The sequence below is a fragment of the Hyaena hyaena genome, unplaced genomic scaffold, assembly GCF_003009895.1.
Source record: "Hyaena hyaena isolate Hyena2069 unplaced genomic scaffold, ASM300989v1 scaffold_49, whole genome shotgun sequence".
Taxonomy (NCBI): domain Eukaryota; kingdom Metazoa; phylum Chordata; class Mammalia; order Carnivora; family Hyaenidae; genus Hyaena; species Hyaena hyaena.
The window spans coordinates 1,769,043-1,787,987 of NW_024080681.1; the positions used below are offsets into that span (position 1 = coordinate 1,769,043).

The 18,945-nt window shown below is 42.4% G+C and overlaps 1 protein-coding gene across 2 annotated transcripts in view; it reads left to right on the forward strand.

Moving 5' to 3' along the window:
- The window catches only part of AQP9 (aquaporin 9), a 46,763-nt gene that overhangs the window by 18,280 nt on the left and 9,538 nt on the right, over positions 1-18,945 (forward strand). For both annotated transcript variants that reach the window (XM_039230649.1, XM_039230650.1), the window contains 3 exons: positions 11,721-11,847; positions 15,356-15,493; positions 17,077-17,195. In XM_039230649.1, coding sequence (XP_039086580.1) covers positions 11,721-11,847; positions 15,356-15,493; positions 17,077-17,195 — 384 coding nt within the window. The remainder of the gene's footprint in view (positions 1-11,720; positions 11,848-15,355; positions 15,494-17,076; positions 17,196-18,945) is intronic.

Genomic DNA, 18,945 nt, shown 5'->3' on the forward strand with positions numbered 1-18,945 from the left:
AGTCCTTTATTTGAAGGTAGCCACAGATTCTCTCTCCAGGAATTGAGAGTCTGTCCTGCACCTCATCTTAGGGCTGTTATCACCAGTATATCTGTGGGGTCAGGAAGTCACTGGCACCAAAAATTAAATGGATTTTTCCTCCCAGGACTGAAGATGGGAGTCAGTGGCCCCAAAGCGTACTGAGGTGAGCCAGGTAACATATATGGGTGAAGTGGACATGGTAGGGTTAAGGAGGAAGTAGACAGTGTATGACTTGGAGGCATCTGCCACCCAGACTGTCAACACTGTGGCCAAGTAGGAATGGGGTAGACTTTTATCAGACTTCCAAGTTTTTAAAAAAATGGTCAGAAATCACAAGTTCTATGCGTAATTTTTCTTTTTAAATACTGGCAACTGGAGTGCCTGGGTAGCTCAGTAGGTCAAGCTCAGACTCTTGATTTCAGCTCAGAACATGTTCATGAGATAGAGCTCTGCACTGGGTTCCATGCTGGACATGGAGCCTGCTTTGGATTCTCTCTCTCCCTCTCTCTCCGCTCCTCACCCCCCAAAACAAATAAATAACCATTAAAAAAATAAGATACTAGCATCAATTTCTAAAATTAAAAAAAAATCACCACGTAGGCCAAATGCATCTCTGAGTCAGTCCCACTCATAGACTTTCTTCAGTCATGGACCACCAGTTTCTGACTCTGCTTTAAAGATGTCTTTACCCATACTCTACAAAGACAAACTATTCTCACCAGAAAAGGGCAAGTGGAGAGATTGTGAGGGTCTCTGCCTTCTGTTCAATACCATCTGTTTATAAGAGGCCTGAATATTGGAAACTGAATTCCTGAGTGCAAGATTGTTGTCCTTTTCTTTTTCCATCCTAATACCTGACAAAATTGATTGAGGCAATCACGTGAAAACCATTTTTATTTCGGGCAGTACCAGAAGAGAAATCTTGATCTCATATAATTTTAATCAAGTTACTCATTAGGCCAATCTGTTATGTGCATATATTAATATATCTCAGAGTTAATAGTATTACGTCAGGCAATTCAATACTTTGGGGTATTAATCAGATAATTCAAGAATTTGGGGACACTTAAATGTCAAAATAGCTGCCACCTAGGTAGTAAGACTGAATTATAAAACCACGTTCCCATGTACACTTTCCCTATCCATAAATGCTCAGGCCATTTATTAATAATAAGCTTAGTGGGGCACCTGGGTGGCTTAGTCAGTTGAGCATCCAACTTTGGCTCAGGTCATGATCTCACAGTTCAAGGGTCTGAGCCTTGGATCAGACTCTGCGCTGACAGCTCAGAGCCTGGAGCCACCTTCAGATTCTGTGTCTCCCTCTCTCCTGTCCTTCTCCAATTCATGCTTTGTCTCTCTCTCTCTCTCTCTCTCTCTCTCTCAAAAATAAACATAAAAAAATAACAAGCTTAGATTATATAACAGCATCATACTTCATCCATACTTTTCTTACCAGTTCTCAGCCATCTTACCTCTCCTACTTCTCTGTAAGCTCTTAAAGAACCTGTGTCTGATTATTTTTTTTTGCACCCCTGCTACCATGAGGCACCACGTGTGGTACTTAGCATTGCCAAATGTACATATATATATGGGGGAATAAATGAAGAGAGGAAGGAATGGCTGAGAGACTGCCAAATCCCAATTAGGGCTACTTGTAGATTTAGGGACCTTAGTTTCCTATAATTACATTTTTTGAAAGACAGACTTGTAAAGCACAAATCTGGACAGACTATTTATTTGGCTCAGGTTTAGTTGAGGGCAGTTTAGGGTAAGTGAAGAAACACAACCTTTGGACACAAATGTTAATTTTAGGCTCCAAAAGATCTTTTCACTAGTAAGGCCTCAGGAAAATTATTTAATGTCTTTGTCCAAGAGTTTCTTTAGAAGAAAACAGCAGAGTTTTTCTTCCCTAGAGTTATTATGGGGACTAAAAGAGTATTTGTAACATATATGTGTGTGTATAAACAAATCCATTTATTTACACACAGAACAAATCAGTTTATTTAAAATACAAATGTTGCCACAGGTATACCATTTTAATACTGACTTCTGTTTTATGAACATTTAAATTAAATGAAAAGTTCTCTACTGAAGGATATTTTTCATTTAAAATATATTATTTCCCTAAATTTCCAAGAAGACCTGCAGCAACGTACAAGGTAAACAGTCACTCATGACTCACACTCTTAGCTCACATTGTTGCTTCCCACATGACACATAGCAAACATGCCCCAAACTGGCATTACTGGATTAAAGAGGATATTCTCTTTTTAGAAAAGTTTTCAAGAGAATGGTAATAAATAAATACTAGCCAGGTGAGCTTGGAAAGTATTGGGGCATTTTACAATGGTCACTTGGGTTACTTCTTGGGTCTGGTTAAAGGGGCAAGTGGGAGTCGGGGAATGGCTTAACTTCTTGGATCTTGGTGTTGAGAATAGATATCAGTGCTAATAAGTCCCCAAAATGCTGGCCAGTGCCATCTATGTGGCTTGTGGGTGTTGTTCATCAGTGCAGATAAAGGCCTTGCCCCACAATTATCTCAGCCTACTCACTTCCAGTACCAGGCAGGTTTGGTCAGCATCGGGGACATGAGTGTACCTTCTGTGATGACCACAAAGTTGCGAGACACCAAGAGGAAAGAAGACAGCCAAAAGTGGAAGTTGTCTGTGCAACAGGAGCGAGACAGCAAGCCAACGTTAATCAGTGAAACAGGTTTTGCACAAACTGAAATCCTGCACTTAATCAGCAGCCTATCTCATTGATCTCTGAGAAAGAAGGGAAATGAGCTGGAAAAGGATTTTTTGCTGGGTCACTAGAAACTTTTGTGAAAAAGCACAAGTGTTGGGGTTTTTTCTGAACCAGAGTGACCATGTTTGTTATCACCAGAGAAGCCACGTGCTCTGGCACAGGAGCCCACGAACTATAAGAAGAGTCCCCACATGAGCATCATCCTCAGTCCTTCGGCCTCTTTGGACTGATGGACCTGGTTTACAATGCACTTGTCTGCACTGGGTAGATCGGTAACAGGTGGCTGCTATCGTGGATCTCCAAATCCTTCAGCATTCCCGGAGAGCCCTTCACTTGCAGTAAGAGATAGGAAAACTGGTGCCCTGATCCCACACTGTGGGACCCCAGCATTCTCCCTGAATATTTCCATGAATACTCGGAGGTATTTGTTCCTTCTGATGACCTGTCACTCCACTCAACGTGTAATGGTTAAGAGCACAGGTCTCTGATTAGGACAGACCTGGGATCAAATCCAGGTTCTGTCTCTTTTGTTTTTAGTTATGTAATGTTGGAGAAATTGCTTGGCCTCTCTCAGCCTCAATTTCCTCATCCATTAAAGGGAGATAATAATACTGTAGTTTTCTCCCAGGGTGATTGTAAGTTGATAATGATGAAGTCACACAGGTAAGGTGCTTAGCATAGAACCCGGCACAAAGAACATACAGAGTACGTTGTAGCTGGTGTTTGTACTTCTTTATCCAGGCTACCCTAAATGGATGAGTAAAGATAGTAAGCGTTTCATGCAGCCTTAACTCCAAAGTCCATGACAGTATTTCCCAAGAAGCCCTTTCAACTCTTCTTTCAGTATCCATTAATTCTGAAAATACTGAACTACAAAAGATAGATATGAGACATGTTATTTTTTCCTTCTTTGGACCATGTTTGATGCACACGAAGAATCTCAGACCCCTTGTAATAATTACAAGTTTCCCTGGTGATCCCTGGCCTCATGTTGCAAGCATTTGCAAACATTTTACGACAGAATTCCTAGCCTCTTTTAATGACTGCTTTTCTGAAAGGGCTCAGTTTTAACCTACTTACTAAACAAATGTTTACTGAGTCTCTGTTTTATATACTGACTAAAGAAATATTTGTTGAGTGTTTATTGTACACTGTGGGCTGTGTTAGGAACATCTTGGTTTGCACTGTGAAGGAGGTAACAGACACCTAAGAGTTTTGAGAATGGTCAGACAGAGTTAAATCTGTGGCCTTATTATCCTCTCTCCTCCTTCCCAGCGTTTGTCTGTGATAATCACTTGATCTGGGTTCCAGTAATCAGCTTGTCAGAGGGGTCATGGCTCAGTTGGGAACTTGCCAGCAGCCCAACTGATATTTCTTAGAAATCACACCTCCCACTTCCCACCCCCAAACTGACTGTTTCTCTTGAAAAGACATTTACCCAGGGGTTTTTCCCCCTGCTTATGTTTAGACATTTTATTTAATACATTACATCAGATATTGTTCGAGCTGTTGTGGCAGATGCTACAGTCTCGGTGGGGTGACACAAGGCAAGGTGGTATATAATGAAATGACATTGTAAAGACATAGTAGAAGAAGCAGAAGAGGCCTCTGAGGGCCTAAGCTGGCAAAGAAAAACTCCACAGGGAAGGTAGGATTTTAGCTCAGTGTTAAGAATAGATTGGGTTTGGCTGGGGAAAGTGCAGAGGAGGGATGTTTTTCCAGAAGGTACAGCATGAGCAGGTGTGCAGGGTGAGAAGGAGTGTCATGAGCTCCAAGGACTCAAAGTGACGGACAGCAGCCGGGCTGATGCAGATTTATGCTGAAGAGCACCGGGCAGAAAGTGGATGGGTCATGAGGGAAAGCACCGAGGGCCCTGAGGAGCAGGGTTGGTGCTGCCGCTTCCCGAGTAATGGCATATAAATCGTGCTTCATCTGGCATGGCCACTGAGTGGGGAGACACTGGGGGTGAGGACACTGGCAGGGGGCCGCAGAAGACTCAGAAAACTTGGGGAAGATTGGCTATGAATGGCAAACGCGGAGAAGAGGAGGGAATACCAAACGATGCCCGAATGTTTGGCCTGGGTGATTGAGAATGACTGGTCACCAGTCTATCTTTTGTACAAATCCTGCCTTTCAAATATCTTTCTTGTTTTTTCATTGAAATTCTTTCTCCCACTCCTGCCACGCATGGCGTCTGATAATAACGACAGTAATTACCCTCTCCTCTTTCTAGTGTTGCTTTCCTACCTAAAGCACTGAAACCCCACCAACTATGAAAGGACCCATCTTTGGAGAGGAATCACAAACAGGCAAAACAACATGAAGCTCTTGTCGCCTTCCCACTCCCCCTCTTCTGCAAATTTATCCCATGAGTAGGAATGAAACAGGAGCGATTTTGAATACCTGTCATAGCTATGTTTCTCCCTGTTTTTATTGCCTATCAGTGAGCCAGCAGTTAAGTTCATGAGTCCCTTTGTCTTAACTTACTCACCCTAAATGGAGGTTTTCCTTGTGAGTTTATACTAAAAGCAATAACATCCTGCGCTTGTCATTGCCCTTTGTTGTTTAAGTAGTGCCTGTTATCCTATTTGCACTTTACTAAACAATCCTATGAAACAAGGCTGGCTGGTATTATCATTATTACCCTTCAATAGGTGACCGTGCTGAGACTGAGAAGTGACATGTTCATTTACAAAGACCCCGAATGTCGTACCTGGAAATAGCACCTAGATGCTAAGTGCTAAATGCTGTTACAGAGACAAAGAAGTTTAATACATGATCTTGTATACTTTATAAAACTGGGAAGTCCAGGCATAGATATGTGAACAGTTCAAGTACATCCTGTGCCTGAGTGCCCCACTAGATGGCAATAGAAGCAATGAGCAGAAGGTATAGGATGAATTATGTTAGAACGTGATTCACAAATAAGGGAGGACTGTGTCCATTTCTGGGCCCAGTGTTTTAAGAGGGATGCCGACAACCGAGAGCTCAACCAGGTGAGACTCACCAGCAATCTAAGTTTCAGGAATCAAAAATGAAGTGATAGGCATCCAGGAAAGAGAACTCAGAGAGGACCTTAGGCTCCCTCCATTTATTGGAAGGCCAGGTATGTGAAAGAGGCTTCTTCTATATGGTCCCAAGAATGGGCCTAGAGCTAATGGACAGAAATGACAAGAAAGAGGATTCCAACTTCATATAAGGAAAGACTCCTCAGCCACTGGAACAATAAAAATATATATATATATATCAATATATATAAATAACCATATAAATTTATATATTTTAATATAATTTTTATGTATCTTATATATAAATTATATATAAAAATAAATATATAAAAATATATATATATAAAAAACTGCCTGATGTGGTAATGAGCTCTCTATGCCTCACAGTAATCCAACATGGACCAGATTAATACCTGTGTAGGATATTGTTGGGAAAATGCTTATATGAGATCCAGTATGTGTGCCATTGAGTTCAGAACCAGCATAGTGCTAAGGCCGAGGAGAGAGCATCATGCAGAGTTTCAGACCCCAGGCTCTGGAGACAGTGGTGCTCACCCTTGGAACCCAGCCACCATATTATAAAGAAGCCAGTCCACATGGAGAGGCCATTATAGGTGTTTGGGCCAAAGCTCCAGCTAAGGCATCAGCTGACAGCCAATATCCAACCACTGAACACATGGATGTGTCAGCCTTTAGATAATTTTAATCCTCCAGCTTTGAACCATCACACTTGACAGAATGGAGCAGAAATGAGATGCCCTGACCAACCTTGCCCAAATTGCAAATTCACAAACAAAATAAATGTTATCATTCTAAGCCACCAAGTTTGGGGGTACTTACATAGTGCTGGATAACTGGAACACAAATGTGATATTCTAAATTGTCACTGATCTTCAAGGCAGCTTACAGATACAGAGTTTAGTAGAAAGTGGTGGTATTTGCAGAAAGGAGGTTGGTGGGCTGAGCAGATGAGAGAAGGGAAAGCTGGGTGAAGCTATTGGGAGAATATGAATGAGAGATGAATGAGGAGCTTTGGGGGCACAGTGAAGGACACAATGAGGACTAGATCCATGATTTCTAATACCTTCCCTTCCCTACATGGTTTTGTGAGACTATAACTCTCCTGGAGAAGGCAGCTAGACTGAGCAGTTGCTAGATCCTGACAAGAAGGCGGAACAGAACTTGAAGGTCTGTAGAGGCCTCTGCATAGGAGGAGGGGGTGGTGAGCTTGGGAAACACAACACCTAAGTAAACAATGAAACAAAATAAACCAGCATAGTGTTTGTTGTGGGTATGGAAAGGAATCTTAGAGATTATTTTCTAGATAAGGAAACCAAGATCTGGCATTTGGAAAACAACTAAGCACTAATTGTACAGTAAGGACAGTACAATTGAATTTCAGACAACAAAGGTTAGGTGTGGGGAGAGTTATGAATGGGTAAAGAGTCCAAAACAGCTTTCCAGATAGGGACACCTGAAAATTGAGACAAGGTGGATATGATAATAGGCTCTCTCTGTATCAAGAAGGGGAATGGTGTGGCCGTCCTTTCAAAGTTTAGGGCAGAGAGTTGTGTTGGAAATTTTCTCAGTAATACCATAAGGAAAAGTTCCTTCAGTTTTGAAGGAAAAAAAACTACACTGGGTGCACAGAAGAAGGAAACCAGAGTGGGTGACCAATTCCCCACCAATCAGGCTGAAATACGTTAGTATATCCAAGGCCTGCTTCCCTGTGTGGCAAATTCAGGTGGTAGGAAGCAGGCAAGGAGTGATACTAGAAGGTAGTTACCCGACTTCCTCATTGCCTTTCAGTCTATACAAAATGTCTCTAAAAATTTAGAAACAATGATGTAAATCTGGACTGAAATCTTCTGAGTGGCCATTTCTGCTGGTCAGGGAAGTCCCCACACTGTTCATTTGTCTTCCTTCCTTTCTCGCAGCACAGCATCAATTATCCCTCTGAGGACAAAACTAAAAAGCAACCTCTTCTCCATGGAAGAGGAGAGTTTTAATCACAGCGAAATTTGACAGGGCAGAAGCCTCCCTGAATCCACTCTGGCCATTTAAAGCTTTTCTGCCCCCTCTGGACTAGCACAAGTGCACGCGCATCAGACCATGAAAGAGGGAAGATGTTTATATGGAAATCAGTAATATTTCAGGACTGGCCTGTATCGGGATGTGTCTCATTACTCTTCGTTGTCTAAATCAAGTCATGTCAGCTGTCAATAACCTTTTATTCTTGTTTTCAGAAGATGCTGCCAAAATGCCAGTTTGGAAGTTCTGCACAGGGCAGTTAATTCAGTTTAAATGAAAAAGAAAGACACCAATGTGGTGGTGGTTTTAATTCAGAGAGTTATTACAATAGATAGGGATTCTAGAAAAAGTTAGGTTAAGTCTACGTGAAATCGATGGGCTATGAAATGCACCCAGGGGACGTTTTTGAATAAGGAAAGGGGAACATGTTCCTATTACAACCTCACTTACGATTCAGTGTAGGGTCTGGAGCCAAGCCCGTGCACGTGTGATGTGTAGCCCAAGAGCTTCCCTCAAGATATCAAGCCCACCTACTTAACCCTACTGTCCAGCAGATAGAACTGAGATGAGTCTTAGAATTGGGGATTGTGGAGGCTATTGAAAGACCATCATGATAATTTCTCTGCCTTCCAGGAGGAGTAAAATCATTCTACATGTATTAAATTATTGTTTGTAAATTATACTTCTATGAAAGATCTCACAAATGCACCCTGGGAGAGCTGTTTAGAACAAATCCATTACTGTAATAAATTGTTTACATGCAACCTCTCCTACTTCAGGTACATCCTTTTGTGAAGAGACACCCAGTGACTGGTTATTATCTTCCTGATAAGAGGCATTCACATGCTCAATCTCTTTTTCCTTAAGTATATTTATTTCTGAAACCTATCCTCACATGCCCTTAAATAATATTCTTTAGTTGATGCTAAGTCCTTCCTGAAGTTGTTGTTCTTTCATTATGAAACTCAAGCTGAGCTGTGTGTTCTAGAAGAAGGTTGGCCAATTCGGCATATAAAGAGCAGTGATTTAATGATCCTACAGTCCAGAATTTATTCCTCCAGGACCATAATAGCTATTTAAACCACAGCATGAGGATGGCTGATGGCCATTTATTGTCTTGTTGCTTTTCTACCAGACTTGCATGTAACTAGTCTATCTTTTCCAATAACATTCCCTCACCAAATGTTTCCTTAATGGACTGTGATTAAATGGTTTTAATTGTTCAGTGAAAATATAGGGCCCATTTTTTAAAAATTAGGAAATACATGATGCTACAGTCGAGTATTTGTGTCCCAGCCCCCAAATCCATTTGCTAAAAACCTAATGCCCACAGTGATGGTATTAGAAGTAGGGCCTTTGGGAGATGATTAGGTCATAAGGATGGAGCCCTCATGAATGGGATTAGTGCCCTTTTAAAAGACTTTCAAGAGAGCTTGCTCAGTCCCTTCTGCTCTGCAGGATACGACAGAGAAGTCTGCAACCCAGAATAGGGCTTTCACCCGAACATACTGGCATCCTGATCTAGAACTTCCAGCCTCCAGAACTGTGAGAAATAAGCGTATGTTGTTTTTAAGCCACCCAGTCTGTGGTATTTTGTTATAGAGGTGCAAACAGACTAAAACACATGGTAAAAAAAGAAAACTATGCGATTAAAAGTTTTCTCCCAATATCTGCACTGGCTTAGCTCCCCCCATGGAGTCCAATCCTGTCTCCTAATCTTTTGTGTTCATAGAATGGCTCATGCACATAAAAACAAATACATAAACAGTAAAACCTTGGTTTGTGAGCATAATTCATTCCAGAAACATGCTTACAATCCAAAGCCCTTGTATATCAAAGCAAATTTCCCCATAAGAAATAATGGAAACTCTGATAATTTGTTCCACAACCCAAAAATACTCACGTAGAAATGATTACAATCCTGTAATATAATACAGAATAGAAAAGAAAATACAAAATATTAAAAAATAAGCAAATTGACCTGCAGTTGCCTTTGAAAACCTTTGTGTCTTGTGTGAGGGAGACGAGAGAGGAGGGTTATTGTGTAGGATGACTTTCACTATCACCAATGGAATCACTGCTATATTGGCTCAATGGAATCTTTTCCCCATGGGGGCCATTGTATACCCTCATATGGATGTTGACTACAGTGCAATATTAATAAACTCTTGCCATATACTGTATTTAATGTAATTGGCAATAAGGCAGCAGAAGAAAGGGTCTGCAGGCAGCCTGACCTAGAATGAAGCAAAGCATTCTGTCCTAAGCTTACTTTTGTATGTCAAAACAGAGGACTGTGCATATGTGCTTTGAAGTGACAAAAAAATACATTAGTGCCAATTGTGGGCATGTTCCAACATTCTGAAAAATCACTGATTTCTGCCAAACACTGTGGCCAGAGACCAAGCATCTGAGCATGAGAGACAATCACCCATAATCCCAGAGTGAGTGAGAGAGAGAGAGAGAAGAATCATTGACTTGGGTGTGATCATGTGATGCTTGGCATCACTTGATGTCTACTCTTATTACAAGACATTGCTTGTTTATCAACTTAAAATTTATTAGAAATGTTTGCTTGCCTTGTGGAACACTTGCAGAGCAAGTTAGAATCCAAGGTTTTACTGTAATATGTTTTGAATACGATTGGCAATGTGCTTTGACACAGCTCTACATCTTTCCTTAAAAGTTAATGATATAGGGGCACCTGGGTGGCTCAGTTGGTTGAGCATCCGACTTCGGCTAAGGTCATGAACTCATGGTTTGTGAGTTTGAGTCCTGTGTTGGGCTCGCTGCTGTCAGTACAGGGCCCACTTTGAATCCTCCGTCCCTCCCCTGCTTGTGCTTTCTTTCTTCTCTCTCAAAAATAAATAAACATTTAAAAAGTTTAATAATGTATATTAGGGATCTTTCCCTTTGGTACACAAAGATCTTCATTCTATGATATAGCTGCATAGTACTCTGCGGAGTGGATGTACCATAATATATTTGTTACAGACATTTCTGAATACTGATCCCATTCTCCAGAATATCCTCTACAGCTGAAGTCTGTGGAAGATGCATCTTTACTATACAACTGTTTGCAGAGTGCTTCCTATAAGCACAGCTTTGTGCTTGGTGCCAGGGGGAATGCAAGAAGCAGTGAGTCGGGCAGCTACTGCTCCCTAAGAAAATACAGCCTCATCAGGAAGAGAAGACATGGGGATGAGAAGGGCTAGATTGCCGATGCTACCCCCTCCCACTTTTCCTTTGTTTTCTTGCACATCAGATGCCCTTTCCCATGGCTTTGTACATGGTACAAATAGCCTTTCTGTTTGTCAGATGTGCATATGACCATGAGCCTGAGGTGGCTTACACTGGGAACTTCTAGAGCAGGGATTGCCAGCTCTCCTACAGTGGCCAGGAAGGAAACCTACATGAGTGGAGTGAAGTAAGTGAACCAGTTGGGAGCACACAAGCTCTGTTTAAAGGGAGTGACCAGCTGCTACTCTGCTCCAGGAAATTATTTCCCTGTAGTTGCTAGATCTTCTGATTGATGAAAAGGAACCAGTGATAAAAAGTGCATAGGATCTTTCTGTATTACTTCTTACAACCTCAAGGGAATCCACAACTGCCTCAAATAAAAAGTCTGATTTAAACTAAGAGTCAGAACCCTGGATCATTGTGTGAAATTACCTGATTTACAAGTATGGGAAAAATTTTAACACTGCAGGCTCAGCAAACTTCATCTGTAGCTGATACAGCTTCAGAACCACCATTTCACTATCTGTGCATAATGGGATAATTATAATTTGATTTGCATGAAGTCTGAGGCAGCCCAATCCATGTTTGCTTAAAACATCTTTCTTGTTCCTGTGGCTTTCCATTGTCTTTGACAGTGGCCATTCCTACTTATGAAGCTTCCTCTCATTCCAGGTCCTTGGATGTGGCTCTGTTGCCCAAGCTATCCTCAGTAGAGGAGTCTTTGGAGGAATTATCACTATCAATGTTGGATTTGCAATGGCAGTTGTAATGGCCATTTATGTGACTGGAGGTGTCTCTGGTAAGTAATAGAAATAATAATAGCTGCTGTTAATTCATCCATTCCAATGTGCTAGCCCAGTACTGGATGCTTTACATACTTCAGTTTATTTGGATTCCCACAACCCTGCAAAAATATGTATTTGATTCTATTTTTATAGATGTTAAAATCAAAATGTCCAGCAAGCAGTGAGTGACTTGTGCAAAAGTAACATTTAGCAAGAGACAGAGATGAGGGTTAGGACTCAGAACTAGCCGATTCCTAAATCTAGTCACTGCATTGTATTCTTCCTTCATCAATATAGATCTTTTACCTGCTCTACCCCATGCCTGGAAGTCATTCTCAGATACCCCATGCAGAGCTCGGTGAAGATCACTCCAAGAGAGAGAAATCCCTGGACCTTTACCCACAGCAATCAGAAAAGTCTAGGCCACTTGCAAAATGGCTAGTGCTTTCATGGAAGTGCAGGTCTCATCGAACAGATCATGGGCTAATTCTTCCCTGAGCGGTGGGGTGCTTGGAAGCCACTCACAATGTTCTGAGAAGCAAAATGAAATGATGATACGTAATGCAGTATGGGAACTTAGGAGGCACTGTGCAAATGATCCAGTTCTCAAAGGCACTCAGAGTCTTTCAGCAGCCTGGTCAGAACACTCAGGCAGGACCGCTGGGAATAAGGGAAGAAAGGGAATCACCACCGTGTGCTGGGAACTATGCTGGGGCTGTCCATACTTGGTCTCCTTTCTCTACAGCAGCCCTCTGAGGCAGGCATTACATCTGTATCCTACCAAGAAAAGTGGAGCTCCAAGGTATTAAGTAAATTGCTGGAGTCCCACAGCTGGCAAAGAGCAGAGCAAAGATTTGAGGCAGGTCTATGTGACAGCAAATTCACGTCTGCACAGTCACACAATGTTCACAGTGGTCTGGTATGGGAAGAGCATTACAGAGCAGGCCTTCCAGAGGACCGTGCAGTTAATCCAGCTGGCCTGGTGACAGATACTGCCAATGGAGCCTGAAGAATGATTGCCTAGACCCTGGGGGAACCTCCTCGGGCTGGGCACCTGGAAGAGTCATTGGCTGGCTGGCACCCTTTCCATAGCACATGGACTCCTCTCCTGGGGTGATCCAGGTTAGAGATGCCTGTATGTGTGATTGTTTGCCATGAGCATTGTATATGTTCCCTCTCTTGTCAAGCCTTTGCTGTGACCCTAGGGCTGTACTGCCTACCTAAACACAAGAGTATACAGGGGACCATCCTGACTGTGCTGAGGCCTAATTACAGGGCAGACCTTGACAGCAGACACAGATCATAGTTGTGGCTTAAAGCAAGCATTCAGTATGCTCCACTGCTGCCCCCCAGTGCTCCCCCACCTTCGCACAACAAATGAGGTTTCCCCAAACTGTGAAATATAAACGTGGGTGCATTCTCAGCTGTGTTTTAGGTAGTGACATGGTTTGGGGATATTTCACCTGCATAATACCCTGAACTGAACATCATCACATATTTGTTTAGAAAAATTGGCCCCAGATTCTATCAGTGTAGGAAATAGCATTTATCACCACTGCAGCCCATGTCTGTTTATCCAGTGATATACTCGGGAATTTGGGCAGTCACCATAGGAAAACAAAAAGGGGGCAGAGACAAGCAAGAAGAGGAAGAGAGGATGAGGGATGGTATGAAGTCTTCCCATTTGGCCTCTAGACCTGGGGTAAGCCCCTGTGCTCAGAGGGGTGAGAGACAGAGCTGATGGGACTGTTTCCACTAGAGGTTGCTTCTGGGTGAGGGTTAAGAGCTGACCAAATTGTTCACAAGAGTCTATGAGACCCCAAAATACAAGTACAGCAGTTTCTAAGCCTGGTTAATACAAGATGGCATTTGGGTTGGAAAGGAAGCTTACCTCCCCATCTCTGGAGAGGCTCCTTGAAGACTGGTGGCTTTGGGAAGGTGCAGGGACAACACACCAGCCCACCACTGACATCCACGCAGACATCAGTGTTGGTTGTTTCAGCAGCCACAGGAATAGGAGAGGAAGACTGTGGGAGAGGTGACTTTCTCAAGTGGCTACAGCTTACATCCTGGTTTGTGGGCACATAAGAGGCCCTCTGTGAGGATTCCCAAAATAGCCAATGTATACTGAGCATAAATAAAAATAAGATTCCATTTTGTGGTCATAGACCGGTGAGGTCAAACGACATCTGGTTTTGCAATGGAAAACATTACCTTACTGGAAAGAAGTTACCACACCATGCTTCCTTGTGAACATGCCAGTGGTCTGCCACTCAAATCTGGCCAATCAGAACTCACAACTCCCCCCTTAATTATGCAACGTCCCCTGTTAATGTTTGTGCTGCCTACTTCTACTTAGGCTATGGTGGTTGTTTTTGATGTAGCATTCTATAAGCAGTATAAATTTTTGAAAAAGCGAAAGAGCTTTGTGTAATGAAAAAATAAAATATGAAGGTTGTCTCTATCACAGAATGGTCTGTGAATGTGGGAAAAGGGCGGTGTGCCCAGAACAGCACCTTGAACGGCTCATTCTGCTCACATAAGACTTTCATCTTGGGCTTGGTGGGCCCCAGTTCCCCCCGGGCTCTTCATATGAATCATCTGATCATCACAACCACCTTAGCAGAGCCAAGACTTCAAGGCGGCACTCTGTGCTTAGAACTCATGTTCTTTCCACTACACTGCTCTGCCTTGTCCAGCAGCAAGCCATGCTGAGCACTCATCTCTGCAAGGAGAAATCACTCTGTTGCTTGGCAAGGCACCCTCCTGGACACACCCTCTCTGATTCCCAAGCAACTTTCCCTCTCGGTAGGCCTTCATAATCTGAGCTACCCGAATAAAGTCCTCTATTTATTCAGCTTTCATATTTTGAACACCTACTATGTCCCTTTCATTGTGTGAAGTCCAAGATGAAGTATGAGGTCCCTGCCTCAGAGTGCTTATAAGAGTTCATTCCCCTTAGACATCTCTTTTCCATCTTAGGATTGCTTTAGATATTCTGATGTGGACTGAGGAATTGCTAGATGTGGATTTAAACCTTAAACCATATATCATATAAATATATTGACTTAAAAAATATATTGAAGTTATCAGTTTATATCAATCTCTTTGAGGTTATTATTTTATAGACAGATAAAGCCCAGTAGATACATGATGGCTAGGTAGATGGTAGATTGATGATAGATATAGGCAGAAAGTAAGCCTCATGAGTACAAGTTTCTTTCTATATCTGATTCCCTTTTCAGAAAGCTAAACTCTCTGAACAGTGTCTAATGATACTTGCAAGTTATTAGTCCCTCCTTCCTCTCCATTCAAACACAAATACACACACTCACTCATACATACTCACACTCACATATGCCTAAGCCTCTGTCTCTTCACAGACAGTCCTCTTCCTAGAAGACTTAGTTCTGCCTGAGCTCTCTAGACATGGCTTTCTTTGTGGTAATTCTCCGTAGCCCACTGCTGGCACCTCTAATCATCTTATATTTCTTATTATATTTCATCTTATATTTCTTGTAGGTGGCCACATCAACCCAGCTGTGTCTTTTGCAATGTGTCTCTTTGGACGGATGAAATGGTTCAAATTTCCCTTTTATGTGGGAGCTCAGTTCTTGGGAGCCTTTGCAGGAGCTGCAACCCTCTTTGGCATTTACTACGGTGAGTAGGAGAGCTGGCCATAATTTGAAAGTCAGAATTACTTGGTAGGAAGAGATGAGATAAGGCAAGAACAGAAAGTGTTCCGCAGTTGACAGGCAGTTCTAAGAATTCTAAGTTCTAAATAATGGGGCCAATGTTATCATTAGGACAAATCCATGAAGCCTGTTTAAGAAAATGGTCACATGCTTAAACAGAGGGCAGAACTTGAAGTCTGTTTTTAGGTCCAATCAGTACTACAATGTGAATATGCACAAAATAAGCAATAGGCCAGTGGCTTCTCCACAAGCTTTCTCTGAGTTGGCTGGGAGAGGAGGTGTTGACTGGTAGCAAAGGATACGATGAGTAAGTATTTAGAGAAGGAATCTGGAACAAAGTCTTTGAAGGAAGGGGCACAGTTGAGAATAGGCTAGGTGGGGACCTCTTTCCTACTCTGTCCAACAACCAGGACTTCTGTTCTGCAACAGTCCTGGGGGAAAAACACAGCCTTGGCAATTGAAGACCCAGACTTTAACTCTGTGCGGTGTCAGTAAATAGCTGTGAGACTTAAGTAAGTCATCTGCCACTGTTGGTTCAGTTTCCTCCTTTGGAAAATGAGAGAACTGACTTCCAATATTCTTCAAACTAAAACATCTTGAGATTGTATGAAATTAACTGTTAGAGTAGTTCCTTCTGTCTAACCCAAGGTAAGTCTCCTAAATTATGACTCTCAAATTGAAGCCCTTTGGAGCTAGAATTTATGACATTCATGCCTTAGAGTAATACAGTGTGGAAGGAGGCTTCTTCCCACAGAGTGCTTTTCTGAGAAATAGTGCCTAAGAGGACTGACAGAGCATTGCAAAGTAGACCAGAAACTCGGAGAGCCAGCTGCTGTGGCAGGAGGGACTGGGGCCAGCATTGGCTGTGTCCTCTGAGACTGATGTCTCCTCTGCTCTGAGGACGTCTTCACTATACCACAACATTCCCCCTATTTCTGGACTCCTATTCAGGGCTACTGAGAAACAACCCTCTGGGAATTATGAGTTCTGCCTAGAGTACGTTGATGCTCCACTTTGGCATTTGGTTAATCTCAAAAATTCCAAGAATTTCTCCCAGAGAATATTAGTTCCCTGGACCCACTGGCTAAGGCTTTGGCTCAAGTTTGGAGTGAACCATAGAGCGCAGCCAGGGCTTTCTGTCTTTGATCTGGCATCCTGGAATTTCTCTGGACATGTCTAAAACTACCATGCTAGGGGGACTCCTGGGTGGCTCAGTCGATTAAGCACCTGACTCTTGATTTTGGCTCAGATCATGATCTCACAGTTTGTGGGTTCAGGCCCCACGTTGGGTTCTGCACTGATGGTGCAGAACCTGCTTGGGATTCTCTCTGTCTCTCTCCCTATGCCCCTCCTCCCCTCAAAATAAATAAACTTAAAAAAAGAGTAAAACATAAAACTGTCATGCTATAAAGTGAGAAGTGGTAAGCAGTGTGGACCTGCCAAGCTGAACCTGAGTGTTTGATTGTAGCTATTTAGTGCAAATTGGACATAGGACTCATTCAGCTTTGCGGGGAGGACACTAATGTGCCAGAACTCTATCTTCCATAGACGGACTTATGTCCTTTGCTGGTGGAAAATTGCTCATCGTGGGAGAAAATGCAACAGCACACATTTTTGCGACCTACCCAGCTCCATATCTGTCCTTGACGAATGCATTTGCAGACCAAGTAAGTGTTCATTTAACAAAGATCTAACTTTGGTGAAAAAATATGATCTAATAAGGAGAAAGCATAGATGTGTTATAGGCTAGTAGAAAGGAAAGGCTGTTTCCAAAGTCAGAGGTCATTAGGCATAACCCAAGCTTTTTTTTAACAAGTTTTTTCCTTTACCAAAGTTGATACCACTAAAAAAGTTTTCTGCTTCCTCTTTAATATATATACTTGTTTCACTTTGCTTGAGGTCCAGAAAAGAGCAGATGACTAGCCATTTCAACCCCTGAAGGGGCAAATAGAGTTTGCTTCATGATTACAGTCTCTTTTGTGATATGAATGTGGAGGCCACGAGAGAAGACATTTCTATCTCAATTCAAGGACTGTAAAGTGTGGTAGTTGAGCCTAGAACGTCACTGATCCTCTGTGTCTTCTCATATGCATAGGTTTATCTAAACTCTCATTGTAGCCAGAAGTGTCTCTGCCTTATTGACATTTAAACAAACTGCACCCAAGCATCTATGACGTAGCCAATAGCAAAGTTATTCTGGTCAGTTTGTTGGAGGACCACCATTGTCAACCTGAGAGCCTCTTCCTCCCTTACTGTATCCCAGGAAGGTTGCTGGTCAACCTGGAAGGAAGGGAGGGAGGGAGGGAGGGAGAGAGGGAGGGAGAGAGGAGAACGGGAAGGAGGAGAATGGGAAGGAGGCAAAAACGGAGGGACCACATCTCCAGCAGCTCTAAGCTGTTCTCTTGTGATCAGGATTTACACGATGGGGCAAGGTAGAATGAGCATGCACATAAAAAGGATCTCCTCCATTTAAGATAGATGAAAGAAACTATGCCCTCATGTTCTCGGCCTTTTTCCTTTCCACTTGGATCAATGAACCCAATAGGCAACAAGTCTTTCTTGAGCACCTCTACATGCTCAGCCTTGTGTCTGGAGCTGGAGGAGCTGACAAGCCAACAGGAGTTGTAAAGATCCAAGATTGGGAGTCTGAGTGCCTGACTTAAAACAACAGTTCTGCCCCAACTCCCTGAGTAACCTTAGCTAAATTACTGAACTTTCAGGGGTCCCAGATTCTCATCTGGAAAGTGGGGATAGTAGTAGCACTTATCAGATGACTTGTAAGGATAAAGTGAATAATATGAGGAAAATGTATTGTAAACAAACTCTGCCCAGGAACTTAGAATCTAGTGAAGAGCAAAACGATCACCTAAGAACAAGAGGAACAATGCAAAACTGAAGAGAATTAGATGGGAAACTGGACTATAGGTGTCACATCAGTAGTCTGGAACAGTCTAAGTGAGCTGGGACGATAAGAAAAGTTGAGGTGTAAAAGATACAGAGAGATGTAGCTGCCATAAAAAGGTATGTTATCATAAGCTGAGAAAACAGAAGGACTGTATTCATATGAAGGAGTTTAGGGTCTTACTCTGTTTCCATATTGAGAGCATCAGACTCATCCAAATGTCACACTTCAAGAAGGCATACTACTGAGAGGACCCAAAAAGATCACACGGCAATGAGTGGAGAGGAGAGATGTTTGCTGTAGAGAAGGTGTGTGTGCAGGAGCTGGGGGGATGTATGTGATCATCATGTATCAGGAGCTTTCAAACATGTGAAGGAGTGTCCAGTACAAAAAAAGTTAGAATTGGTGTGTATACCCTCCGTGGAGATTTGGTGGAAGTTAGTACATAGCAGGTACTCAATAAATATTTATTACTATAGTTATATATTAAGTATATCATATTTGTACACTAATAT